This window comes from Elephantulus edwardii, unplaced genomic scaffold (assembly GCF_000299155.1).
Source record: "Elephantulus edwardii isolate Elephantulus edwardi_28Jun2011 unplaced genomic scaffold, EleEdw1.0 scaffold00051, whole genome shotgun sequence".
NCBI lineage: Eukaryota > Metazoa > Chordata > Mammalia > Macroscelidea > Macroscelididae > Elephantulus > Elephantulus edwardii.
Window position 1 is genome coordinate 258,920 of NW_006399801.1, and position 27,784 is coordinate 286,703.

The 27,784-nt window shown below is 41.8% G+C and overlaps 1 protein-coding gene across 1 annotated transcript in view; it reads right to left on the reverse strand.

The window, feature by feature from the left end:
- The window catches only part of FAM3B (family with sequence similarity 3, member B), a 121,724-nt gene extending 94,961 nt beyond the window's left edge, over positions 1–26,763 (reverse strand). The window contains exons 1-2 of the mRNA XM_006886767.1: positions 26,667–26,763; positions 21,012–21,155 (exon numbers count right to left, since the gene is read on the reverse strand). Coding sequence (XP_006886829.1) covers positions 21,012–21,155; positions 26,667–26,763 — 241 coding nt within the window. The remainder of the gene's footprint in view (positions 1–21,011; positions 21,156–26,666) is intronic.
- Positions 26,764–27,784: the final 1,021 nt, after the last annotated feature.

Here is a 27,784-nt window from a genome sequence, read left to right on the forward strand (position 1 = left end):
CATTTCTTTCTTAACAATATCTAATTTTCCTACATTCATAGTTCTCACATTCCATGTCCCAATCACTAGTGTTTGCTTACAACTGTTCCTCTTCCTTTGTATTTCCATACTTGAAAACTCAACCTCCTTTGCCCTTTCTGTTATCTACATGTGTTCTGTTGTACATAGGGTTTTCAGAGGCCTTCTATTTCAGAAGTGGATGGCCAATCCTTCTTCGGTTTGGGTAGTATCTGTTATATATAGCATTTTAATTAGTAGGTTTAGAGGTGCTGCAATCCCAAAGGCACACAGTTCAAATTCACCAGCTGTTCCATGGGAGACAGGCAGGCAGTCTCCCCATGTGCGATTAACTGACTCTGAAAACCTGCTATAGGGTCAGCTATGGGTCAGTTCAGATGCAATGGTACACGACAAGAACTAGATATACAGGGCCACCAATAAATGCTTCTACAAGTTCAATTGTAAGGGAGGTAGCCCCAACCATGTGATTCACAGACCTACAATCAGCCCCACAGGAAAAGAAAAGCTCCTGGTAGGTGGTTAGGATTCTGATGACCTAACCAAGTAGTACTATTGGTTAAGATTACATGACTGCTGGTTTCTGTGCGTAACCATCCCATACTACACATCCTTATAGGTGAGGAGCATTTACTTGCTTCCGAGCCATTCAAAAAACTTGTTACTAGGTATATTTTTAGGTGGTAAAACCCATAAACAGTCTACACGAGGAGTAGGGAAAGATGGTAAAATTGATTCATTCGGATTCTGCCACATTTTTTAAGCAAGCTTAGACAATGTTTTTGGCTGAAGCTATTTTCCATAGGAATTCTACTGCAGAAGATGTAAGGAGCTCTTTAAGTATACCTAACAGTTTGATTTATTGCTCATCTCAGTAATGCAAACAGTCCAGCTGGTAAAAACATTCCCTTTTACCCTATGGACCAAAAGACAAAGTAAAGGCATCAGAAAAGGTAAGCTATGTCTGTTAATTAAAATGCAAGCCACAGTAGTGGATAATAAAAGGACAGTTTCTGGATAGGATTTTCCCCCAGGCTTACAGTATCCAACTTTTTGCTCTGAAGGTTTTTCTGAATTGCTAACTCCAGTATAATCTAAGGGAAGAGGGGGCTATTACACTCTATAAACTTAAGACCAGTGACTCCTGAAGTATGGTATTCTTACTGAAGTTACAGAAGAGACTTAGGGAGAGTTGGAAAAAGCCATGGCTTAGTTTGCAAACCCTTTTTCTGTTCTAATGCCCAAGGAGCCAAAACCCCAAACTAAGGGGGACTAGTTTGCCAGCTCCATGGCAAGGTCACAATTATTTTCATAGGTAGAAGGTTCTGTGGCAAGGGTAACAGAATTATTATTAATATTATTATTAGTATTTTCTTTAAGTTGGGGTAATATCTTTTTAGTTGCAGTAACTTGTATTCTTATTGTTTTCTTGAGCCCTTGTGTTAACAGCTGGTTTGTGCCTCTGATAGTCACTGATGAGTTTAACGTCCTCTCCTAGTCCATTGCTGTAAAGAACGGGTTTCATGTCTCAAAGTTTGCTTCAGCACTTCACTTATGTGTTTAATGAGACCAACTCTGTTGGATTATGTTGTTGTGTGCCACCAAGTTGGAAATGGCCCACACCTGAGCCTCCAGTGGGTTTTTAGAGATAGTTAATAGCACAGGAGGAGACCGTCCATCTTCCTCCCACAGAGTTGCTGGGAGATTTGAACCGGGTGCCTTCAGGATTGTGATGTAGCTTCTAACCACCAGGCCACCAGAGCTCCCAGCTGGATTATAGGGGAGATGAAGATGCCAGATAAGTCCCATCCATTTAGCCCATTCCTGAAATTCATGTTTAGAAAAATTAGTTTCTTGGTTACTATCTGAGAGTGTGCCATATACAGCAAATAGAAGCTGAAGACACCTGACTGTTGACATTTAAGTGGCACACTTGCAGGGGTATACTTTGCAAGAGTCCAGTAACAGTGTCCACACATGTTAGGGTATATCTGCAGCTGTTAGACACAAGGAGAGGCTAATTCGCCATCTTTGTACTGGGGCTGCTGCTCTTGCTATGTTCCCTATAGAATGAGGAATGGGAGCTTGGCATTCCAGAGAGCAGCTGCGGCATTGCTGACAAGCTTCAGTAATTTATTGTATGGATAAAGGAAGACCTAATTTTTTTACTATGGCCCTTAAGAATCATTGCCCCTTATGGTCAGTTTTACGATGTAGCAATTTTGCTAATTGGTCAGTGGATACTTTTTGCAAGGCTCTTAGGTGAGCTAATTCATATACCTGAATATTCCTGGCAGGAAGACAAAGTACTTTACGCAGATACATGAAAAACAGCACTGCTCTAACCTTGTGTTCTTGTTCGTATGTTTTCCCCACAACTTCTTCTTTCCCCACATGGGGTGATGGCTAATGATTTATTTTTATTGTTTTTACTGGGCAATTCATAGAGTAAGTTCTCTGAAGACAGCTCAGCTATCTGTGCACAGAGTAATAAGACTAGATTTATGTTTTAAAACCATCCAAGCAGCTCTGAGCTCTTCAGCCCATTGGCTGCTCTGCCCATCACCACGGTTTAGCACCATACTGTGTGTGGAAGGTTGGATAACCACCTCTGTTCTTGGAAGATTCCCCCAAGTGGTACCATCCCTATACTATGTGTTCTTCGGTACGGACCTTATGTTTTCAACAATATAGCTCTTAAGGGATCATCCTGGACTGTGAAAGTGGCTGCATCATCTGTTGTCACACACATAACTGGGCCTAAATCTGGTGGAGTTCAAAACTGAGAAGGCTGGCTGACAGAAGGTTACACTGTTGGAGATAGACATGCCAGTGGACAAGAGTACTGGTCTGTACCTTGAGTTTGCACCTTTGTATGTGTGCCATTGATGATGTCTTTTACTAGGTGTAAATTGCTATATACTGTACACAGTTGTTTCTCCAGGGGACTATATTTGGTCTTTGGTCCTTTCCATAACTGAGAGCAGAACTGAAGTGAGATTTGCTGACCGTGTTGTCCTTGCCAGAGGTCCCAGCCAAGCATGTCAGGGTGGCGGGTGGCATCTGTTTTACATTCCTTACCCTGGATCTATAGACTTTAAAACTATTGGATGGCCAGTTTGGCCTCCTGAAATGTTAGTTCAGCTCTATGAGTTCAATTTCAAAACACTAATCAGTATAAAAAAAACCACAATGGAATACTATGCTGCACTGAAAAACAAGGAACTCATGCAATATTATTCAAAATGAGTGCCCCTGGAGGACATTATGCTGAGTGAAATATCTCAGTCACAAAGGGACAAATGCTGTATGGTGCCACTGTTGTAGAATGAAGCAGACATTAGGGTGGGGGTAAGACTGAGAAAAACTGGATAAATTATGTATACTGCATTGAAGCCGATGAGGGAGAGAACAGTTTAAAAGTAATATATTTTAGGGCATTATGATTATCCTAAGAGTTCAGAATGAGGGTTGCAGAGTGGAGTATACTCGGGGTGGGGGTGAGGGGTGCAGGGAGATTGTATACCAGTGAAGGAGTTTTTCTTTTGCTTTTCAAGGAGAGGAGCAAACTGGGGGTGGGGGTGGGGTGGGCAGGGAGAAAAGTGCAACAATGAATGAATGAATGAATGGAAATCCAAAATCTCTGTAAATGTTCATTGAAATTCATTAAAAAAACCCAAAACAAACAAACAAACAAAAAACAAAGCATCTCAGCTAAGTGTGGAATAAAGGCCTCCAACAGTCTAAAAATTCCAAGAAAGCTTGCAGCTCTTTAGTTTTAGTGGGGAGGGGATAACTTTTAGCTCTGACCATTACCATCTCAGGAACAGTTTTTGTCTTACACAACCAGATAGTACTCAAAAATTTGAGAGACAATCCAGTGCCCTGCAATCTGGCATTCTCAACAGCCCATCCCTGGGACTGTAGGTGAGACACTAGCAGTAATGCTATTTATTGAAGGGAAGACAGAATCACCAGAAGTCTGTGCTCTATGAGGAGGAATGTAGCATGAGGATTGAAGTTTGACTCATCAACAATCTGCATTATGCAGATGACATAACCTTACTTGCTGAAACTAAGGAGGACCTGAAGCACTTACTGCAGAAGATCAAGTACTTGGCCTTCAATATAGATTGAAGATCAACATCAAGTAAACAAAGATTCTCACCACTGTGCTGATTGGCATCATCATGATAGATGGTGAAGAGATTAAGATTGTTAACAGCTTTAGTTTTCTTGGCTCCAAAATCAACACTCTTGGTAACAGCAGCTAGGAAATTAAAAGACAAATTGCTTTGGGAAAGTATGCTGTCAGAGACCTCACTAGAGTACTGAAGAGCAGTGATGTCAGTCTGGATACGAAGGTGTGCCTGTTCCAGAACATAGTTTTGCTATGCATCAGAAAGTTAGACAATGACTAGGGATGACAGAAGGAGAATTGATGTCTTTGAGCTGTGGTGCTAGACAAGAGTACTAAATATACCATGGACTGTTTGGAGAACAAACAGGTTTTTCCTAGAGAAGGTGAGACCAGGCTGCTTCTTGGAGGCAAAGATTCTGAAGCTTCGTCTTATATACTTTGGACTTTGCAACTTATATGTTGCAAGGAGGGACCAGTCCTTGGAGAAGGACATCATGCTTGGGCAGGTGAAGGGACAGCACAAGAGAAGAAGACCCTCAATAAGGTGGATTGATTCAGTGACTGGGGTAATGGGAGTAGGTGTATCAGAGGCAATAAAATTGGCCGAGGATAGAGCTGGGTTTAGGGCTGTTATATATAGGGTTGCTATGAGTCACAGGTGACTCAATGGTATATAAGAACAACCACCACCACCAATTGCATGGACCTTGTCTGTTTATAAACAGCTTCACATTCTTCTGAACTCTTCTATAAAGCCAGCACCTTTCCTTTATCTTAGCAGCTAGGTGGTGTGCAAAAGCCTCTACTGCTTGGTCAGATGCTTCCAAGTGGGAGGCAAGGTTTCTGGTGGTGAGTAATTCTGGCGGGACCCACTCCATGCAGCTATCTCCATTTCAGTCTTGGATTTAACCACACTATTCAGTATCAATGGTGAAGAGATTGAGATAGTTAACAGTTTTAGTCTCCTTGGCTCCACAATCAACACTCTTGGTAACAACAGCCAGGAAATCAAGGGACGAATTGCACTGGGAAAGTGGGCTGTGAGGGAGCTCTCAAGAGTACTGAAGAGCAATGATGTCAGACTGGAGACTAAGGTGCGCCTGATCCAGGCTATAGACTTCACAATTGTGTGCTGTGCATCAGAGAGTTGGACAGTGAATAGGGTTGACAGAAAGAGAATTGATGCCTTTGAGCTGTGGTGCTGGAGAAGAGTGTTGAATACACCATGGACTGCTAGGAGAACAAACAGGTTTGTCCTGGAGAAGGTGAAGCTGGAATGCTCCTTGGAGTCAAGGATTCTGAAGCTTCGTCTGACATATTTTGGGCATGTTGCAAGGAGGGACTGGTCCTTGGAGAGGGGCATCACGTTTGGCAGAGTGGAGGCGCGGCGAAGGAGAGGAAGACCTTTGATGAGATGGATCGATTCTGTGACTGGAGTGGTGGGAATAAGTGCATTTGAGATGGCTAGGTTGGCACAGGATAGAACGGCGTTTAGAGCTCTTGTACGTAGGGTTGCTATGAGTCGCAAATGACTCGATGGCACATAACAACAAACAACAACATTGCAGTGATCAGCGCTCATGAGTCTTTCTTGGCCTTCCTGATTCCTACACTCTGCAGGAGTTCTAACAAACCTTGGAGCATTTTCAGCGTGTCCCTGACAACTTATTTTTCAGTCCCCACTCCTCTGGCAACAAAGCTAAGGAATCATTCATGGATGTCAAAGGCCATCATGAGGTTACCCCCAACAGACCTCCCCTTTTCCTCCCATATTTTCCCTACTTGGGAGTCTTTAGTCTTTTTTGATCTCCTGTCTGGCTCACCAATTGTTGAGGCTAGTTCCCCAGGGGGAAAGTTCCTCAAGGTTTCTGTTCACAGAGAGATTAAAAAATTGCTCAAAAAAAAAATTGCTCCAGAGACACTAGTTTATTGGGACAGGAAACTCACCGGGAGGAGGATGCAGTGCTACACAAGTCCTGCTAGTGACAGGCTAGAGACTTAGCACCGAAGATGAGGACAAAACAGCTAGGCATATTATATCCCTACACAAACAACACTAAATATGTAGACAAATAAAAAATTACACAGGCTGATGGGGGAATGTTAGCAATACACAAGCAGTGTAATTAATGGAGGTGGGGGATAAACCCACCATCTATTTCAGAAGGAGGAACAGCAAGCTTGACCTCATTCTGGAAAGTAACTAGAAAAACAATTATAATGGAAAAAATGAGTCTGATTTTAAAAACAGGTCTGTCAAAAAAATATAAGAAAAAAACAACCAAATCTGTCACACTCAGGTTAGCATAAGTATAGCCATTTGGGGGCATTTACAAGATATGCCTTACACTATGTAATGCATAACACCATGGAATCCTAGAAGGTAGACTTAATTTTAGAAGTGGAAAAAGCCTCCGATCATAGTTATCATCTACAACGCTCCTTCTTTTGTAGATAAAAAGCAATTCAAAGACATTGGCAGTGAAGGAGCTGTAGAATTAAAGCTCACCTTCCTAAGCTCTCTATAAAATATATTTAACTGCTATAAGGTGTCCGCGGGTCTTGTGGCAGTTTTCAGACACGAAGGATTACTCTGCCTCCAGGAGCCAGGCAAGCCAGGCTTGGCCTAGGGTTTAAGCCAGCAGAGGGCTTCAAGCCCAAAAGGGGAAGAGGGGAGAGAAGGCTGCCATGTCCTCCCAGGTTTGCTCCGCCCAGGGTGGCTCTGACCCGGTTGCCAGAGAGAGCATGGTGCTGTGTGCGTGGGTGTTGTGGCAGTTTTCAGATGTGAAGGATTATTCTGCCTCCAGAAACCAGGCAAGCCAGGTCACTTTTGGTTGCTGTGAGGCTGAATACACTGATGTGTCAAATGCGTTAATGGTTGGCTACCCAATGCAGACAGAGAGTGGGGTGGAGCTCCCTGATTAAAACAAGCTTGGAAGGAGGAGTGGCATCCACTTCCATAATAGCTTGCCTCCGGAAACCCTATGAACCTGGAGAGAGGATGAAAGACACCCAAGCGTTGAGGACTCTCCTTCATAGGGTCACTATGCGACGCAACGGCTCTTAACAACAACAACAACAACAACAACAACTGCTATAAATTATATTTTATCAAAGACATTAAAACTCAAAGCTCACCTTACTAATTTATCTGTCAGTAAGCTCTCTATAAAACATAGTTAACTGCTGTTAACTATGTTTTATCTTGGCTAAGAATCTTGGCAATGACCAAGTATAGCTGATTTATTAAGTTTACTCCCATTTTATGAGGCTTTCTAAGAAAAGAATTTGAGTTACTTTATATCTGAAGTATGTGAAAGACAAATGCAGCAGGTTCTTTCTTTACTTTCACCTGAAGCTCACCTGTCCTACCTGCTTTATTAGCTTAAAGGTGACAGGTACATGTGACCTTCTAAACCAGATCCATTCCTTTATTTACTAAACAAATATTTGTAGAATTCTAGATTCTGCAAGTATCATAATGACTAAAACAACTTACATATGAATAGATGAGACAGAAAGTGAAGAAGTCAAAGCGGAACAAAACACTGCAGACTCTCACTGCTAAATAAGAAATGGGCCTTGAAAGCTGAGGCGGGTGCATAAGAACCTTATTCCTCAGGGCATCATGAAGCTGAATAACTCCCCCCTCCCTGTATCTACGTGGATTTTCCTGTGATCCTCTATGAAATGTGAACTGGGGGTGGGGGTGGGGGTGACATGTTAGGGTAGGTGCCCCTACCCTAACATGAAATTCCTAGGCTCAAAGTGTGGTTTCCTTTTAAGACTCAGGCTGGGGCCACACCCTGAATAAACTCTGTTAGCCTGAAACCTTCAGCTGTGAGCAGGGCAATCCTGCAGTGTTGGTTAGGCTTTGATTTGTGTATGGACAAGAAGCAAGACAGGACTACTCTGGTCAGGAATGCCTGGTTCTAGTGCACTTGCATGCTTTCTTCCAAACTTGCCTAGGGTCCAGCCCTGATAGAGAATACAGCACTTCACAAGCAAGGCCTGCCTTCTTTCAGCCCCTGGGCTGTGGGGGTGATAGACAAGTGGGAACTTCCTTTCCTTCACTTCCTTTACCCCCTTATGGGAGCGTTTCAGTTTGCTACCTCGATTCCTCCTGTGTTGGACAAGGCGGGGCGGTCGGGGAGTGTATCACAACCCTAATGCTTCCTGCCTACCAGTCCATCTGTTCCCATTCCCCAGATAGATGAACACTTTCCTGGCACTTGATAGTGAAGAGGACTTAGTGTGGAAGGCTTCTCCTTTTGCCCTGGGCTGGGCTGACCTCTCCTCACTGCAGCTAGTTATTACATTGGTCCCCCAGTTGAGTTAGTACACACCGGCGTCAAGAAGGAACTTGGAGTCTGTGCCTGCAGCGAGTTACCCCAACCCACTTACTTTGCCTTTTTACCTTTTGACCTTTTGTACCAGCCTACTCTCCATCTTGGGAGGTGATTATCCACAACAAAGTGATAAGGGCTGGTGCCAGTAACTCTGAGGAGCCTATCAATACTCTTCCTATAATGTCCCCTCCTTTTCAGGATCAGACAAGGGAAAGTACTGGAGTCCCTGCCTTTTGTGCTCTAAATAAGAACAAAAAGGAAGGAACCACAATAAAAAGATTTAAAAATGTGAACAGAAAAAAAAAAAGAAATGGGCCTTGTATAACTAATTTGCCCTTGTGTGGTGCAAAAGGTTAATTCATTCAAGGTCATCATGAGTTAGAGTAGACCTGATGATAACTGGTACTAGGTTGCCTAAGAAATTCCTTGCAAATCAACAAGAAAAAGAGTAATCAATGGTATCAGATATTCAACAGAGGGAGAGAGAGGGCAGGAAGAGAGAGACACACCAGCGGGGGGGGGGGGGGGGGGGGAGGACACATGGAGCAGAGCCTTGAAGAGGAGAGGCTGATGATGCTCTGAGGGCAGAGAACAAGCAGAACTTCTGTCCCTTCTGGGGGAGCACAAACCAAAAATAAAACAACCAAAACCTGTGGCCATTGAGTCCATTCTAGTTCATAGTGACGCAGGAAGAGGAGAACAACTCACACCATTTCCAAGACAATAATCTTTAAGGCTCGAGCCCTGGGGCACACTTATTAAGCTTTTGTCTGTTAACCAAAGGCTGGTATTTTAACCCACTAACTGTTTGTTCTTCTGTAGAAAGAGGAACAGTGTGTTCCAGTAAAGACTGTAGACTACAAAAGCCCATGGGGAAGTTCACCCTGTGCTAGTGGGTCTCTAGGCATTAGAACAATGGTTTTGGTTTTTAGCGAATCTTTACAGAAAGAGATGTCTTCTTTGGAGCAACTGGCAGGATCAATAATGTTGATGTTATGTGCGTGCCATCAAGTTGCCTGTGACTCATAGTAACTCTATGTATAGCAAGCAGTTCTGAAGCCTGCCTTGCCCTGAGCCAGTCTCACTGATTCCAACACACCTACCCCCAACCCCCAGTTACGGTATCAATCCATCTCATCCAGGGTCTTCCTCTCCTGTGCTGTCCCTCCATCCTTCCAAGCGTGATGTTCTTCCAAGCCAGAAGGACTGGTCCCTTCTGGCCACAGATGATCCATAATAGCAGACATTAATATACTAGTGGAACCAAAGCCATAGGCTGATAGGTAAGATGAACAAGTACATGTAAGTAAATCAGACTATACCTATAAACATATAGCTATGACTGATAGAAGAATCAATCCCTTTGAGTTGTGGTGCTGAAGAAGAGTATTGAACATATCATGGACTGCCAAGAGAGAAACAGGTTTAACCTGGAGAGGGTGAAACCAGGCTGCTTCTTGGAGGCAAGGGTTTTGAAGTTCTGTCTCACATTCTTTGGATATGTTGTTAGGAAGTTCAGTCCTTAGAGAAGGACATCATGCTTGGAAGGGTGGAAGGACAGCACAAGAGAGGAAGACCCCAGATGAGATGGACATGGTGACTGTGGCAATGGGTCAAATGTGTCATAGATGGTGAGATTGGCTCAGGGTAGGGGAAGGTTTAGAGCTATTATTCATAGGGTCGCTATGAGTCATAGTTGACTCAATGGCACATAACAACATTACTGTAAACAGATCCATGTATATAGTAAATTGGACAATATTATGAAAACTCTTTAGCTATTACTAAACACTTGTGAGAATGAGTCTTGTGAGAATGTGCCTTCCAGTTCAGGACAATAGTTTCAGGGGACATCAAAGTCAGATGACAGAATAAGGTTCACAAAGATAACATTCTATGTCTTAACTTTGATGAATAGTGAATAGAATCTTAAAAGCTTAACTAAGCAACCATTTAAGGTGAAACTACTGGTCTCTTCCCATCCAGAATGAAGAAGAATGGAGAAACTTAAGACTTTTTATTCCAAAGGATTGATGGATCACATGAAAGTCTGTCTCTCCAACCCCAAGACTGGAAGAACTGAATGTGCTTGACCACCACTGCTGCCCACTCTGAAAGGGATCACAAAACAACATCCTTGACAGAGTGGGTGAAAAAGGTGGAGGAAAACTCAAAATCACCAAAAGGACCAGGCACTAGTCTTACTAGTTGGATAGTCTAGTGGAACGCACAAGACCATGGCATTTAGTCACCTCTGAACTGAAATCTCCCTGTGGCTCAAGGTGCAGTTAAACTAAATAGGCTTATAAGGTGATCAGTAACATCAGAGGAGCACACTCCTTAGAACATCAACCATACACGATCAAAAGGCAACAGGTGCCCAGGGATAAAACTCAGAAGGCAAGAAGGAGTAGAGAGAAGGATGGACGGTTCCAGGTTACAGGAAACATGGGGAGCAAGGAGGAACAGTGTGGTTACTTTGTGGGGACTGTAGCCTCTATCACAAGACAGGTGTATAAATTGTTGAATGGAAAACTAATTGCTCTGCAAATTTTCTCTCAAAGCATAGTAAAACGTCTTTAACAAGATAAACTGGGTTGAGGAAGGACATAAAACTAATCATTAGCTTATAAAACATGCTGAAAATACAAGAATAAAGAGCTGTTAGTGTCTGGAGATTCCAGAAGGGAGGAAAAAAGGTAAGGATTAGATAACCATAGAAGGGGGCTCTGGTGGGCGGCCGGAGAACATTGTGCTGCTAACCCAAAGAGTCGATCTGAAAACCAATCAACATATTCAAGCAGCCTTAAGAAACCTGGTCACCTACTAACCAAACCCACTCTGTGGGATCAAGGAAATGATGATCCACTACCATAAATTCCTTTTTTAAACAAAACAAAACAACAAAATCAAACTCATAGTTGAATCTACTCTAGGAGATTTTCAGAGGCTGTTAATTCCACAGATTACTCATTTTTCTTCCTCTGAACTGCTGGTAATATTATCCCATGAACAGCCCGGAAAACCCGATGAGGCAGTTCTGCTCTGTCTCATGTGCTCACTATGAGCTGGAATATCCAACCACGACAAGTGCTGTTCCTTCTGGCTTCATTCTGAACACTGAGGATGACCAGGTTGTAAATACTTGTGCTATCTATCCCTGACTTTCTCCCACAATTACTTGCAAGGTAAGTGGTTTTGTGCCCATTTAACAGAGACACTAATTCAGAGTCACTTGCCAAAAAACATAGCCCTGAGGTTTTTGCTCTGGGGTTAAATCAGTTACCATTGTGTCAACCCCTGCTTGCTCATAGTGACTCTGTTGTATATGAGATATCTCACCCCAGTCAGAATAGCAAAATTTAACAGAACAACAAATGCTGTCAAGGTTGTGGAGAAACTGGAAGCTTTATTCACTGTTGGTGGGAATGTAAAATGGTGTAAACACTGTGGAAGGCAGTATGGTGCTTTCTCAAAAAGTTGCAAATAGAAATACCATTTGACCCAGCAATTCCACTACTGGGAATATATCCCAAAGAGACCATAACTAACACCCAAGCAGATATATGCACACCCATGTTTATCACGGCTTTGTTCACAATAGCAAGGAGTTGGACACAACCTAAGTGCCCATCAACAAACGAATGGATAGAGAAGTTGTGGTATATTCACACAATGGAATACTATGCTGCATTGAAAAACAAGGAACTCATGCAACATTATTCAAAATGGGTGACCCTGGAGGACATTATGCTGAGTGAAGTATCTCAGTCACAAAAGAACAAATATTGCATGGTGCTACTGTTGTAAAACAGGACAAAATCAATCTCCATAATAGTCTATGTGTTTCCTACTGCCAAAGGGGCCCTTTAGAGTAGTGAGAGAAGATCTTCACCCTGAAACCCACAGCGTCCCTTTTCAGCAGGAAGTAGCTAAGAGAATACGCCATCCCCTTTTCCTTATGACTCAGGGTAAAGTCTCTCTCAGGAAGGAGTGATAGGGAATGGCAAAGGACACACTGACAAAGAAGATTAATCAGAACTGGCTTTGACAAGCACTGTGGCATTTGGACAAGAACAAACTGGGAGGAGGGTAGAGAGAATAGTGCAACAAGGAATGAATGGAAACCCAAAATCTCTGTAAATGTTTATGAAAATTAATAAAATATAGAAAAAAAAACAAAACAGGACTGACCTCGGGGTTGGGGGGAGACTGAGAAAGGTGGGTTCAATAATGTATACTGCAGTGAAACAGATGAAGAAGAAAACTGTTTAAAAGGGATATGTGATTAGGTATTTTTCTCATGACAGGAGTCCAGAGCGAAAGCTGCATAGTGGAGTGGACCTGGGGAGAGGGATTGTAAAACAGTGAAAGAATTTTTCTTTTACTTTTCCAAGAGGGTGGTGTACTGTAGGGGAGGGTTGGGAATGGAGTAAAGTGTAACAATGAATGAATGGAAATCCAAAGTTTCTATAAATTTTCATTGAAATGAATAATAACTTTTTTTAAAAAACACAAAACAAAACAAAAAACTTAAAAAAAAAGAATATAATTGCACCTTATAAGGTTTTCTATAGCTGATTTTTCAGAAGTAAATTGCCAGGACTTTTGAGTGTCTCCAGGTGGACTAGAACCTCCTGAGTGAGTATCTCAGCCTGCTAATAGTCCCACCATGGAGTTCTATTTTTCTTGTTAGCTGTCACTGAGTTAATTCCAAATCCTAGAAACTTGTATAGACACAGCTTCATGATTATTGGTATATTTTAGTCCATTGTTTCAGTTGTTGTGCTAATTTATCTAAGAGTTTTGACTGGCCCTCTACCAAGAATGATGTTCTTTTCTAATAAATATTTCCTGATGATGTGTCTGAAGTAAACATGATGGATTCGACTACTTTGCTTCTAGGGAGCATTCTGTCAGTACTTCCTCCAATACCTACTAGTTCATTTTCCTAGCAGCCTATGGTATTGTAAATATTTTCACTAACATCACAATTCAAGTTCTGTAAGTATTCCTAGTTACTAGTATTTCCAGATCTCAGTTGGTTCCCTTACAGTTTAGTCCCCTAGATAACTGTTAAAACCAGTGAGCTCAGCTCTTTGTGGAACAAGAAGAAAACACAACTATTTCTTCTGTGATAGCCACAGATATTTGAAAACCATATTCTATTACCCTATGAGGTATGTGGTTTGAAGACAACAGCTGCTCCTTGTGAGAAAGTTGGGCAATCTCCTCCTATGAGATTTACTAACTGAAAACTTACTAGAGGGTCATCAATGGGTTCTGACTTGAAGACACACAACAAAAAAACAAATCACCTCTCAGGGTGTTTTTTCTTTTTCCCTTACTCTGCTAAGTGCCCCTTGTTTCTGCCACATGCTCACATGGTAATCTCCACTAACAACTGTGCCTGGATTAATATATCAGCTCTGATTGTTGACAGTTTCAGTTTGCTTGGCTCTATAATCAACACTCTTGGTACCAGCAGCCAGGAAATTAAAAGACAAATTGCACTGGGAAAGTCTGCTGTCAGAGACCTCTCCAAGCATGATGCCCTTCTCCTCCAAGAACAGGTCCCTCCTAGCAACAACGTCAGTCTGGAGATTAAGATGTACCTAATACAGGCCTTGGTCTTTGACATTACTTGCTATGAATCAGAGAGCTGGAAAATGACTAGGGATGATAGAAGGAGAATTGATGCCTTTGAGCTTTCGTGCTGGAGAAGAGTGCTGAATATACCATGGACAGCTAGGAGAACAAACAAGTTCATCCTGGAGAGAGTGAAGCCAAGCTGCTTCTTGGAGGTAAGGATTCTGAAGCTACATCTGATATACTCTGGGCATGTTTCAAGGTGGGATCAGTCCTTGGAGAGGGATGTCATGCTTGGGAGGGTGGAGGGACAGCGCAGGAGAGGAAGACCCTCGATGAGATGGATTGATTCTGTCATTGGGGTAACGGGGATAGGTGTGTCAGAGACAATAAGGTGGGTAAGAGATAGAGCAGGGTTTAGGGCTATTGTACATTATTAAGTCGCTATGAGTCGCAAGCCACTCGATGGCACATAACAACAACAAACAACAACTCATTCAAAGCAGTGTCAAAATTGTTAAAACAGCACAACTGGCTTCAGATCGACAGGTCCGCTTTAGTCTACCACTCATTGCATCCCATGATGTGCTTTATGGGAGTTTATGCAGCAATTCAAGAACTGGTTTTCCCTTCTTCATTTCTTTTTATCCACTCACATCCATTTAAGCAGACTAATATTACATTTATAAATTGGCTTACTGGAGAACAATTCTGGGATTGTTTGCTTAACACCTCTCCCTCCAGGAAAAAGGCAACACCCATTCCTCCCTCCTTTTCCTTGTATTAACAGAGCCCTTTTTCTCACTGTAATCTCTGCATAGAGAGATTTGTGACCCTTTCTTCACATCACGCAGTGATAGTGTTGTTAGTGGGTTGAAGCAGGCCTAGGAGGCGAGTGAGGTGAGTAATCAGGTATTCAACTATAGTATTAACTTTAAAGGAGAGCCAAAAAAGCTGAAGGACAAAAAAAAAAAAAAGATAGTGTAACACAATACTTTAGAAAATAAACTTTAAAACATTATGATGAGCAAAACAGCACAATTTTAAATAAAGACAAGATTGGGTCCTGAACTGCTAACAGCTCTGCTCTCTTGCTTTAGCTAGTCCTGGCCTGGCTGGAGTAACTCCTCAATAGCAGGGCCCAACCCCCTGTCTGCCTTTACCCCTTCCTCCTTTCATTTTTCTTATTAAGATTAGTTTTATTATGGTGGTGCTTTGCTTTGTTTTTTTTTAAAGAGTACAAATGAAGAGGTTGCATAGGGCAGAATCTGGGCAGTCTCCCAAGACCAAGCTTCTCTATTTCAGGGGCCATATCACTCCCACACATGGATGTTTATAACCTACCAGGAAGCTCATTGAACTTCCTGTTCCAAGTTTTTATCAGGGATTCATTATGCATGTATGATTGATTGAAGGTCGAAATCTACCTTCATCCTCCACCTGCACTTCCCTGATGTGGGTATAAGAGGATGGATTTATGCTGTCAGCTTCAGCCTTAAAGTATCTTTACAGCTATATCAACTACAAACTCCTTATAACTAAAAAGAAAGGAATTAATGGGTTACTTTTATTTGCTCGATGGATTCTATCATAAGATCTTGAAAGTAGTGATTAACATATGCTGTTGTTGTTATGTACCATCAAGTTGACTACAACTCATAGCAACCCTATGAATAATAGCAAACCTTGCCCTATCCTGAGCCAACCTAATCATCTCTGACACACTTAATAGCCCCATTACCAAAATCACTGTATCAATCCATCTCATCCAGAGTCTTCCTCTCCTATGCTGGCTTTTTACCCTTCCAAGCACGAAGTTTTTCTTCTCCAAGAACAGGTTCCTCCTAGTAAAATGCCCAAAGTATGTGACACAGAGCTTCAAAATCTTGACTCCAAGGAGCAATCTGATTTCAGGGTTTTGTGTTATTTTGGTTTTTTTGGTTTTTTTCCTAGTATCTCTTCCACAATCTTCTCAGTGCTTTCCCTGCCTCCTTAGTGTTCTAGCATCCTGATCAGATGTGTGTTGTTCCTTTTGATATTATCCCACATGCTTCTAATTAATGTTTTCTTCTTTGACCTTCCATCCCCTTTCCGTTTTTAATTCTAGTATATTCCCATTGAGGTTTTTTTCTTCTGGCTCACTGATTCTCTATTCCATCCCCTCTCTCCTGCTTTTTTTGTCACTCTGGTATACTGGAAAGTTTTGTCATTTCAGTCTTGATAATCTAGATTGTATTTTCATGCATTTCTGTTATTTCAGTACTTGGTTTCTGTATCCCTCTGTCTTGTGATGATTTTTAAAATTCTTGTACCTCTTTATGTATTGGTCATTTTTATAACTGGGCAAATTACTTTCATTTGCTGGTTTCTGTGGAATGCTTGTCTGTCAGATACTATTATATATATTTAAAGATTAAGACAGACTAGGAAGAAGGATTGGCCATCCACTTCTGAAACGGCAGGCCTTCGAAACCTCTATGTACAATAGAGCACACTTAGACTATCATTTGGACTAAGAGACATGGAAATTGAAACTGAGATCTTAGAAATGGAAACCCAGAGAAAGAGGAATAGTTGTAAGGAGACACTAGTGATTGGAACGTGGATTGTTGAGAAACATGAATGTAGGAAAATTGGACATTATTAAGAAAGAAATGGAACGCAAAAATATTGACATACTAGGTATTGGTGAAATGAGATGGCTTGGCATGGGACATTTTGAATCAGATGATCACATGATTTACTATGCTGGGGATGAAAAGGTGAGAAAAAATGGGGTTGGTTTCATAATTTAAAAAGTCATTTCTAGATCTATCCTGAAATACAGTGTGGTGAGAGACAGGATAATATCCATACGCATGCAAGGAAGTCCATTGAATACCACTATCATTCAAATATATGCACCAACAACTAGAGCCAAAGAAGAGGAAATAGAAGATTTTTACCAACTTTTGCAGTCAGAAATTGATCAAACATGCAATCAGGATGCGTTGATAATAATGGGAGTCTGGAACACAAAGGTTGGGAACAGGAAAACATGGGCTCGGTGAGAAAAATTAGGCTGGAGATAGAATTACAGAGTTCTGCACATTCAATCATTTATTCACTGCAAATACTTTTTATAAGAAACATAAACACAGGCTTTACACATGGATTTCACCTGATGGTATGCATAGGAATCAAATCGATTACATTTGTGGAAAGATTCGCTGGAGAAGCTCAATATCAACAGTGAAAACCAGGCCGGGCGCTGATTGTGGGACAGACCACCAACTACTCATATGCAATTTCAAGCTGAAGTTGAGGAAAATTAAGTCAAGTCCATGGGAACCAAGATTTGACCTTTAAGTCTGTCCCACTCAAATTTCAAAACCATCTCAGGAGCAGGTTTGAGGCCTTGAGCACCAATGAGCATAGACCAAATGAGCTCTGGGAGGATATCAAGAAAATTGTCCATGAAGAATGCAAAAGATCATGATAAAGGCTGAAAAAGAAGAAAAGACCAAGATGGATGTCAAATGAGACTCTGAGTATTGCATTGGAGTGCCAAGAAGACAAAAGCTAAAGGGAAAAACCAAGTAATCAAAGAGCTGAACAGAAAATTTCAAAAGGCAGCTCAGGATGACAAAGCAAGATACTATAATGAAATGTGCAGAGATCTGGAGTCAGAAAATCAAAAGGGCCGAACTCTCTCAGCATTTCTTAGGCTGAAGGAGCTGAAAAACAAATTCAAGCCATGGGTGGCAATACTTAAGGACACTTTGGTAGAATGTTAAGTGATCGAGGAAGTATCAAGAGAAGATGGAAGGAGTACACAGAGTCACTGTACCAGAAGGAATTGGCTGACACAGAGGAATTTCATGAAACAACATATGAGCAAGAGCCTATGGTGATAAATGAGGAAGTTCAAATTGCTCTGAAGGAATTGGTAAAAAACAAGGCTCCAGGAGTTGATGGCATACCAATTGACATTTCCACAAACAGACACTATGTGCCAAGAAATCTGGAGGATAGCCAGCTGGCCCACTGACTGGAAAAGATCGATATTTGTTCCCATTCAAAAGAAAGGTGACCCAACAGAGTAGGGGAATTATCGAACAATATCCTTAATATCACATGCAAGCAAGATTCTGCTGAAAATTTTCCAAAAACGTTTAGAGCAATATGCTTTCTGCAGGTAGCAGTCCAGTTTTCCAACAGCATTTGTTGAAGAGGCTGTCATTTCCCCATTTGATAGGTTTTATTTCCTTGTCAAATATCAGTTGACCATAGATAGATATCTGGTTTTTCAGTTCTGCTCCATTGGTCTATGTTTGGCTCATGTTTTTGCTTTTTTTTTTAAACAAATATTTTCTGCAGTCCAGATTGGTCACGAGGGCTACCGACTTACAACCTTTATTTTACACTAAAAAGTCCCTAGATGGTACAAGAGGTTTGCAGGAATCTCAAGGTGGTAAAAGAGTTTTAAGGATCCCAAAAGCACATCTGGAAAGAAAAAACTGGACTCTGCTCAGTGCAGCCTAGAAAAACTTATGTAAGATTATATGGTTGCCATGAGTTGGAATCAATTCAATCCCAATTATTTTGTTGCTGTTGTTGTGTCAATCCAAACTTTCAGGTAAATCTTAGCCGTATCTATGACTTACTGCCTGCCTTTATTTCCATCCTTCCTCAATTTTCCCCTCTCTAGGACACTCTCAAGCCACTCTGTTGAAACTGGTACTGTTCAGGAGAACCTCAGTCTGACCAACAAATAATTGACAGGAGTGGAGTTTGCCCTTTTGGAGTCAGACTGCTTTGCTAAGAAGCTCCTTCACACCAAGAAGGTAAAGAACACATGGAAATCTTCAGAGTGACTTGTCTACAGATGTAGAAGGAAACAAAGACTTTTGTCCACAATGAACAAAGGGAGCTTCCCTCTAGTGTTGGCATGGTGATTTTGGAATTTAAGCTTCCTAAAACCCTAATGAGATGGACTGACACAGTAACTGGGGCAATGGGTGTTGGTATTTCACAATTAGTGAAACTGGCTGAAAACAGGGAAGGGTTCAGAGCTGCTGTACATAGGGGTTGCTATGCATCACAGACAAATCAACAGCACATAACATACTATGACAGGTATGGAAGCAGAAGTGGCATCCACTTCCTAAACAACATGCCTCCAGAAACTCTATGAACTTTAATAAATGTCAATACTTACAGAGGGGTTTCAGGCCTTTTGTTCATAGGATTGCTATGAGTCGTGTTCTACTTGAGGGCAATCAACAACAACAACAACAAAAAACTATAACTGAATAAATTTCTGTTTGTTAAGGAGAAAAAAGAAAATCACACAGCTCACATCCATTCTTCATGATACTGCCTTACTTTTCTTCAAAAATACCCATCAACTCCTTATATAATAAGTTAACCTGTTTGTCTTTTAGATTATCTACCCCAGTGAGAATCCAAGCACCTAAAGGGTATCCTGTGGTAAAACATTATTGTACAAGGAGTATGAAGATTTAAGGGGGCAGAGAGTGGAAGTAGAGGGGTGAGAATGTGTGAGTGGGGAGAATTAATCATAGGGTCACACAATTTGATGGGTGAGGAGGTGAGGGAAATGGGAAGGATCTGGTATGAAAAACAATGTATTTGGATTTTGTAAATAAACTAGTATAAAAAATAATGTCAAATAGAATATATATAAATGATTGTATGAAATACAACATAAATGAAAGGCTGTATAAAATACAATGTATATTACTCAAACATACTGTAAAGGTATTATATGAAAAGCAATGAGAAATATTGAAAATGAATGAAAAAAGGGTAGGGGGTCTTGCCTGTTTTGTTCCCCATGCATCCTCACTTGGCTACTGGACCTGTGCCTAGGCATACCAGACACCCAATAATTATAAAGTGGATAAAATAATCCATCCATTCCACATGTGTTGACATGACTCAGTTGCAAATATTAGGCCATTATGCAAATGTCAGCATTACGTGAAAATGGAGAATGACTGCATCAATACATAACTGCTAAACTACTCAGAATTATGGCCCAACCAAACTGACACATAACCTTAACTACCACAGACAACATTTCTCTCTCCTAGTCATTCGAGAGTAATGACCTCAATGGCCATTACTACCAGATATATGCTATTCATGCACAAAACCGTCAGGTTGTTGTACTTGGTTATAAATGTGAAATGCTGGATAACAAGACAATCAATAAGTGAAGAATAGATGTATGCAGCCATAGCCATCACTGCCTGCCTTCCTGCTGCACTGTGGTAGGCTATACTATGGTAGCTGGCATGTTGCTTTGATTCTGGAAGTTATGCCATAGGTATTTCAAATACCAACAGGGTCATCAAGGTGGACAGGTTTCAGTGGAGCCTCTAGACTAAAACATACTCAGAATAAAGGCCTAGTGCCCCATCTATTAAAAAAAAATCAGAGTTTTCTATGGATCAGAATATCAGACTGCAGACAGAACTCAAACAAGCCACCGATGGTAAAGACAGTGCATGGTAAAGACTGGTTCATGCTCAATTTTGTTATACAAAGGTCACCATGAGTTGAGTGGGAGCAAACTCAACAGCATCTAGCAACACAACAACAAGCATTTAGCGAGTGGACCTTCTTCTAAGTTGACCCACTTAAACAGTTCTGTCTTGCAACATAAAATATCTTCTTAGCATCTGATGTCTCTTAAAGTCAACAACTCAATCTATTGCCATCAAGGGGAAACTGACAGCTGATCCCTCAAAAGCTGTTCATCTTTCTCCTATGGAGTCAGTCGCTGGTGAATTTGAACCAGCAGGGAGATGCTACCTTTGGGTTAGTAGTGAAATTGTCTAATGACTAAAAACTCCACCAGAATTAAATTGTTCACTTTGTCTTCTGGACAAGTGTGCAGGACGTACCTTTGATGACAGGCTTTTCACCAATGCTCCGAATGCTGTAGACAGCGTTTGACAGATGCACCTCTGGAATCAGCTCTGCGAGCAGGTACCCAGAATACCAGGCACACAGGGAGATGAAGAAGAGAAAGAGCGCCTTCAAAGTGCCTGGAAACAAAAAGCAAGATCTTCACTGTGGCTTTGTCCCATGACAAGTGCCATCAGGCAGACTCCAACCTGCTGTACTCCTAATTTATGCTCTAATCTTTTATGCAGACCCCTACCAGGTGTTCCTATGTCAGCATATTGCTCTAAGGTAGAGTGACTCCTAGTGCTGTGGTTTCCTGGAGAGACTGAAAAGACAGACTAGCCAGACTATATGAAGAAGTATTAGCCATCAGTATTGGAGGAAGAGCTGGACAATGACCAGGGAGGATAGAAGAAGAATTGATGCTTTTGAGCTTTGGTGTTGGAGAAGAGTGCTGAAGGTGCCATGGACTGCTAAGAGAACAAACAAATTCATCCTGGAGAGGGTTAAGCCAGGCTGCTCCTTGGAGGCAAGGATTCTGAGGCTTCGTCTGACATACTTTGGTCATGTTGTAAGGAGGGATTGGTCCTTGGAGAGGGACATCATGCTTGGGAGGGTGGAGGGCAGGCGCAGGAGGGGAAGGTCCTCTGGGAGATGGACTGATTCGGTGACTGGGGCAATCGGGATGAGTGTGTCGGAGGCAATAAGATTGGCACAGGACAGAGCAGAGTTTAGAGCTGCTGTACATAGAGTTGCTATGAGTCGCAAGCGACTTGACGGCACATAACAACAACAACAACATTGGAGGTAGATTCATTAATAACCTATGATATGCTGCTGATACAGCCCTGCTTGCTCAAACTAAAGAGGACCATTCACTGACGGTTGATTACACCTGCATGTAAAGAAAATGAAAGTCTTCACGAGTGAACAACAACTGCTACCCAATCCCAAAGCTTCATGATGAACAGTGAAAAAATGAAAGTACAAAATACCATTCTCCCATGAACAATAATCAGTGATTATGGAAGCAGCAGTCACAAAAATAAAACATTAAGTTGCACTGAGTAAATCTACAAAAGACCTCCTTAAAGTTCTAAAAGGAAAAGCTATTACTTAGATGACTAAGGTGCACCTGGCTCAAGCCATGGTCTTTCAGTCACCTCATATGTACAAGGAAGCAGGCCAAAGAAAAAGGAAGGCCAAATGCTTAATGCAACTATAACATAAACAACAACAACAAAAAACCCCAACCAAAAAAACCACCCCCAAGTAAGTAGCTGGCTTTGCAGTGATAAGTGTGTAAAGCAGACAGCAGCAAAGAACATAAAAAAGACAGAATGTTTTCAAAGTCAAGTGTATATAATTGCCATTGATACAGGTCTTAGGGTTCCTTTAAATGCTAATGTAATTATTCTTCCAGCAGCCTTGAGAATTAACTGTCCAAAACAGAACTAAAACTAAAAATACCTAAAACTCATTACCTTTTTGAAGCACACCTGATTTGAACATGTGCCTGGAACTAGATATTCTCTGACTAACTATTGTTATGCTGCTTAACTCTTTATTGCTGTATAATAAACAGCTTAGGTTAGCATGTGGTGTCACATTATATGTGGTAGTTGAATTCACAGACAGAAATTTCAGAAAAACATCTCTCATGGACTGAACTATGTTCCCAAAAATATATGTCAACCTGTGGTTTGGGAGCTTTGTAATGATGTGACTAGATGCAATAAGCCGATCAGTTTGTCAAGGGGATTAGGGTGAGAGGCAACAACTTTAATCAGATCTTAACCCTAGTCTTGCATTAAGTGAGTTCCTGGTGTGCCTTCCCCTCTACACCTTGGTAATCACCCTCCTCCTTCCTGGCTCCCCTGGAACAGCAAGTGCCTCCCATCCATGGAGAGCTTCATGTTTCTCTTCTGCTGCAGCCTGTGCACAGCCTACAGTATTCAACACACAGTCTAGGCACCACACAGATGGGGTCTCTGCCCTCCAAGTCTGTTCCTGCACTCATAGGACCATCACTGGACTAATAGACATGATGTTCCAGAGAGCTCCACTGGATGAACACTGAGTAAGCAATTGGTTATTAAAGCGTTTCAAGTACAAAGGCAACAATAATTGCTTTCTCTGTTGTGTCAGGACACAGCTGGACTATTTTACCAAACACCAAATGTCATATCTGAAGAAGAAAACTGGCATGCCAGAGAACAGTCAGAATAGAAATCCTGTTACATCTCTGAGCAAAGGGTTGTTTCATTTGGAGAAGATCATATTGTCTTTCAGATGTCTATAAAACAGATGGAAAGTAGACAATATTTTCTCACCCACTGAAGAAGGCCAAATGAGTAGAAGTAAGGGGAAGAAAGTGAAGAATAAATACAATGTAAAGGCGTCACTACAAGCAGAGGTATAAGGCCTGTCTTAAGACACTTCATGCCGTTTTAATGGAAATTCAAGTGTTCTACTTTAATGAACAGAAGTTCATTTTCTTATAGTTTAGAAGTCCTGAAGTCTGAATTTGAGGCACTGACTCTCGGAGAATTCTCTCTCTGTCCCCTTTGGAGGGAAACCCTTTCAATTGCATGGCCTTGCTCCTACTCTACTGGTGCTTTCATGCTTCTGTACTTGATCTATTTTTATCCTTCAAATGTTATTGCTTAAAAAAACTCTCTAGATTTCCAAGATGGCACTTCTAGGAGCTGGAGCTGGTGATCAGCAGGCTGGAAGCAGCCTAGGTTGGCCCTCCAGTTGCAGGGTCATGTGGATATCTCGCCAGGTCACCCACCCCCAGGCCCACCTACAATGCCTTTCCCGGACCACGGCAATGGCCTCTGAGAACAGCAAGCAGTTTCACAAGAGGAGTGCCAAGGTACCGGGCAGCATCCAGCCAGTGTATGGAGCACAGCCCCCTCCTCAGGATCCTTGGCTCATCAAACTTCACTAAAGAATGGCCAAAAGTCAACTCAGTTCTTCTCAAGAATAAGAAGACCTTTAGTTCTCTTAAATTTGCCTAGAATAACAGTGATGAATGAGACACTGGTGATGATGAGGAGGATTTTTCCTCACCTTTCCAAACTTTGAATTCAAAGGTTGCTTTGGCAATTCAGCCTTGGTCCTGGAAAACCACAGCAAGCTGCGGATAAAACCAGAGCAGCCCCAACCAACAACATCTGACATCCCTTCCAGCTTCAAGGTCATAAAGTACAGCAGGGATGCCCAGCTGTCTTAAAACACACTCTACACTGATATGGACTCATTAAGGGGGGGTAAAAAACCAACACAAAAACCCCAAACCACAAAAACAAGCCTATTACCTAATGGAATTAGCCCATGTATATAAGGGTTTAGGATTGACGGTACATGATTCAGTCTATAACACTGGCCTTGTGAGGCATTAAGCCCAAATAGTGAGGACTTTTCAAGGCTCTCAAGTAGCGTATCAGCTATGCATAATTGGAAGGGTGAAAACAATGACCTTTAACTTGGGGAGAGCTGTTTTCCTGGCAGGCAGCTGACGGGGGGTGGGGGGGTAGCTTCAGCAGCATGTGCTGGGCCAGTTGGTCATCAGAAAATGGATGTGCACTCTGATGGGAACTGAACCAGTAGCCATCAGGGATCTACCACAACCACAGAACTATGCCATTAGTCCAAAGTAAGGAAGGATCTGGGTGGCTAGAAGCGACAGCCTCAGATGAGATGTGACCTTCATTGTGGGATGGACACTTGCATCAGGAAGTCGGTCTCTGGAGGTAAAGGCAGGACACAAGGCTGCATGCCAAATTGGGGTCTCAGACACTCAGCAGCTGAGAAGAGGGCCAGCATTTGGGCCAGAGCACAGGTGGAGATTCCATCTTAGGAAAAGTAGGAACCAAGGCTACAGCTAAATTTGTACCCATGAAAAACTCAAGGTATAAATAGCTGACTCCTAGGGACTCTATTCTGGTGGGAGTGAGGGGCCTCAGAGTTTTAGTGGTGGGTAAGGAATGCAGGAAGTCTTCTATGATTCTGTAACCAGGGATAAGGATTTTCCATAATGCAATAAAGTCATCATTGCTTATTTATGAGCATGCCCTTACACTGTGCCTCTGTGATCATACATAGCTAGTGATAAGAGCAAAGGTCGTACCTCAGCACTCATGGGAAGTCAGTGAACTTTCTCCTCTAGTTTCTCTAGTATGTGCTGTGTGTGTCCCTCATCTCCACTCTCCAATCCTCAGACATGGCCTCACTAGAAGAGAGACATGTTAACCAAGTTGTACAAAGCTAGGGTTACAGGTAGGGGCCAATTTAGGAGGTTCTCCACTTCTCGAGTTCATCTGTCACCTGAAGGAGGCAATTTGGAAACTAAAACAGTACCTCTTACAGATGAAATTTTCTTCAGACAGTACTTAGATGAGGAAGATGCATGTCACTGAGCCAAGTGGACCCAGAGACCCTTACCATGCAAATGGCCATATCCTCACCATTCGGGCTGTAAAAGCCAGGAGAATGGAGGATTAGATGATCCAGATTTGGATTGTTGACTTTTCTGTGGTCACCAGACTCTGTGGGCCAGGAGTGTCCACTGTCACCACTGTCCGGTGCATTGAGAAGATTCTGGGCAGAAAGGATGGGAAAAGCTTGGTTTTCAATATCATGGCAAGCTTTCAAAAATAAGCCACCTTAAATGGCTCAAATGCCAATGCCCATTTGGAGGGATTAGGATAACTATTGCTGTTTTTAGTTGCTGTCACCAATTCCAGTGATAAAGATTTTTGTTATTTTGACATTGAGATGCAATACATATTGAATGTTGCAGTGTTTAATCTTCTGCAATAAGTTTCTTGTTAGTAATTTGCTATGCTTCTGAGAACTGTATAATGACTAAGTATGACAGAAGAATTGATGCCTCAAAGTCATGGTATTGGAGGACTGTGCTGAAGATATCATGGGCTGCAAAAAGAACAAATATATGTGCATGTCTTGGAGAAAGTGCAGCCAGAGTACTCCTTGGAGGCAAAGATGATGAAGCTTCAACCCACATAGTTTGGGCACGTTCTATGAGAATTTAGTCCTTAGAGAGGGACATCATGCTTTGGAATATGTAGGGATGGTGAAGGAGAAGATCTTTAACCAGATGAGTTGGCACGATGACTGTGGCAATGAGCTTGAGTGTATCAGAGAGTGTGAGGATGGCAACGGATAGTTCTTCATAGGGTTGCTGTGAGTCATACTCAACATGATGGTATCTATCAACAATAAGCCTAATGGGTAACGGGGAGTTGCACTGTCCAAAGGAAGGGGGTTCAAGTCTACTAACTGTTCCATGGAAGAAAGATGGACAATCTCTTCACATGTGATTTAAAACCAACTAAAAACCCACTGGAGGGTCAGCTATTAGTTGATTCCAAATCAATGGCAATGAGTTGAGAGGATGAAGTATCTAGGGCAATGCCATTTCAAAAAAATTTTTTCCAGAAAACACAAACTGGTTGACTCACAGAACTACAAGTGACAAGAAAACTGGTCTCCCACTGAGCTGAGCACTAAGGACAATTACATTCTTGGGAAGTTGAGCAGCATTCAGGTGAGATTCTCATCAGGCTATGCAGGACTTGAGGGAGTGGCTGCAAAGAGATACCTGGGGCTTCCCACCTCCCTACATCCCAGGTAGAAAGTGAAGTCCTCGGGGAAATCTTGTCTCCAGACGAGCTGTACAGCACTAAGGACAATTACAGACTTCAGGAGAGATGGTAGCATTCAGGCAAAATTCCTGTAGGACTGCACTGCAGACCAAAGAGAAGCTGAAGGACTTTAGGAAAAACAAGCTTTTCCATTTCTCAGGACTAGAAAGGATTCCTGGTAAAGAGAGCTTTTCTCCTTCATAAACGGAACACTTAAAATCTGCAACTAATCAAAGGCATCATAAAGACAAAGTACTTTAGAAAACTTATACAGACACAATAGAAATGGCCTCACACACCCCAAGAAAAACGTCACATAATGTCCATAAAGCAACAGGCTGCTTCAAATATTGTGAAAAATAAAACAAGCCTTCACCTAAAAAAGCAGATAATATTGCAGACCCAATAAATAACCCAGAGACAAGAAGGAAAAATAAATGTATTGATATGGAGATATACGAGCAGCTACTGAATAAGGCACAAAAGCTGGAAGAAAGAATTGAAGTTATAAGTAAAGTGAGTACCCTAGAGACAGGATACCAGGCAAAAGATATCAAGGTGGAAAAATGAATAACTACTGAGAAATTGCAAAAGATGGAAGAAAGAATTCAAACTGTAGATAAAGAGGTACACAGTACTAAAAAAATAACAGAAATACATGAGAATGCAATCTGGAATATAAAAAATGAAATGGCATAAGTTTCCAACATGCTGGAGGGACAAAAAAGTAGAACAGAAGAGATGGAACTGAGAGTCAGTGAGATGGAAGACAAGAACCAAAATAGGAACATATTAGGGAAAAAAAACACAGAAAAAAGATGAAAGGAAAACGAAGAAAACATTAGGATGATGTAGGATAACGTGAAAAGGAATAATATAGGCATGATCATAATACCAGAACACAAGGGGTGCGGAAAAAAAATTGAAATAATTGTGAAAGACGTACTAGAAGAAAATTCCCCCTCTATGAGGTGGATTGATTCAATGACTGGGGTACTCGGGATGGGTTTGTCAGAGGCAATGAGATTGGCACAGGATAGAACACGGCTTAGGGCTGTTGTACATAGGGTCGCTATGAGTCGCAAACGACTCGACGG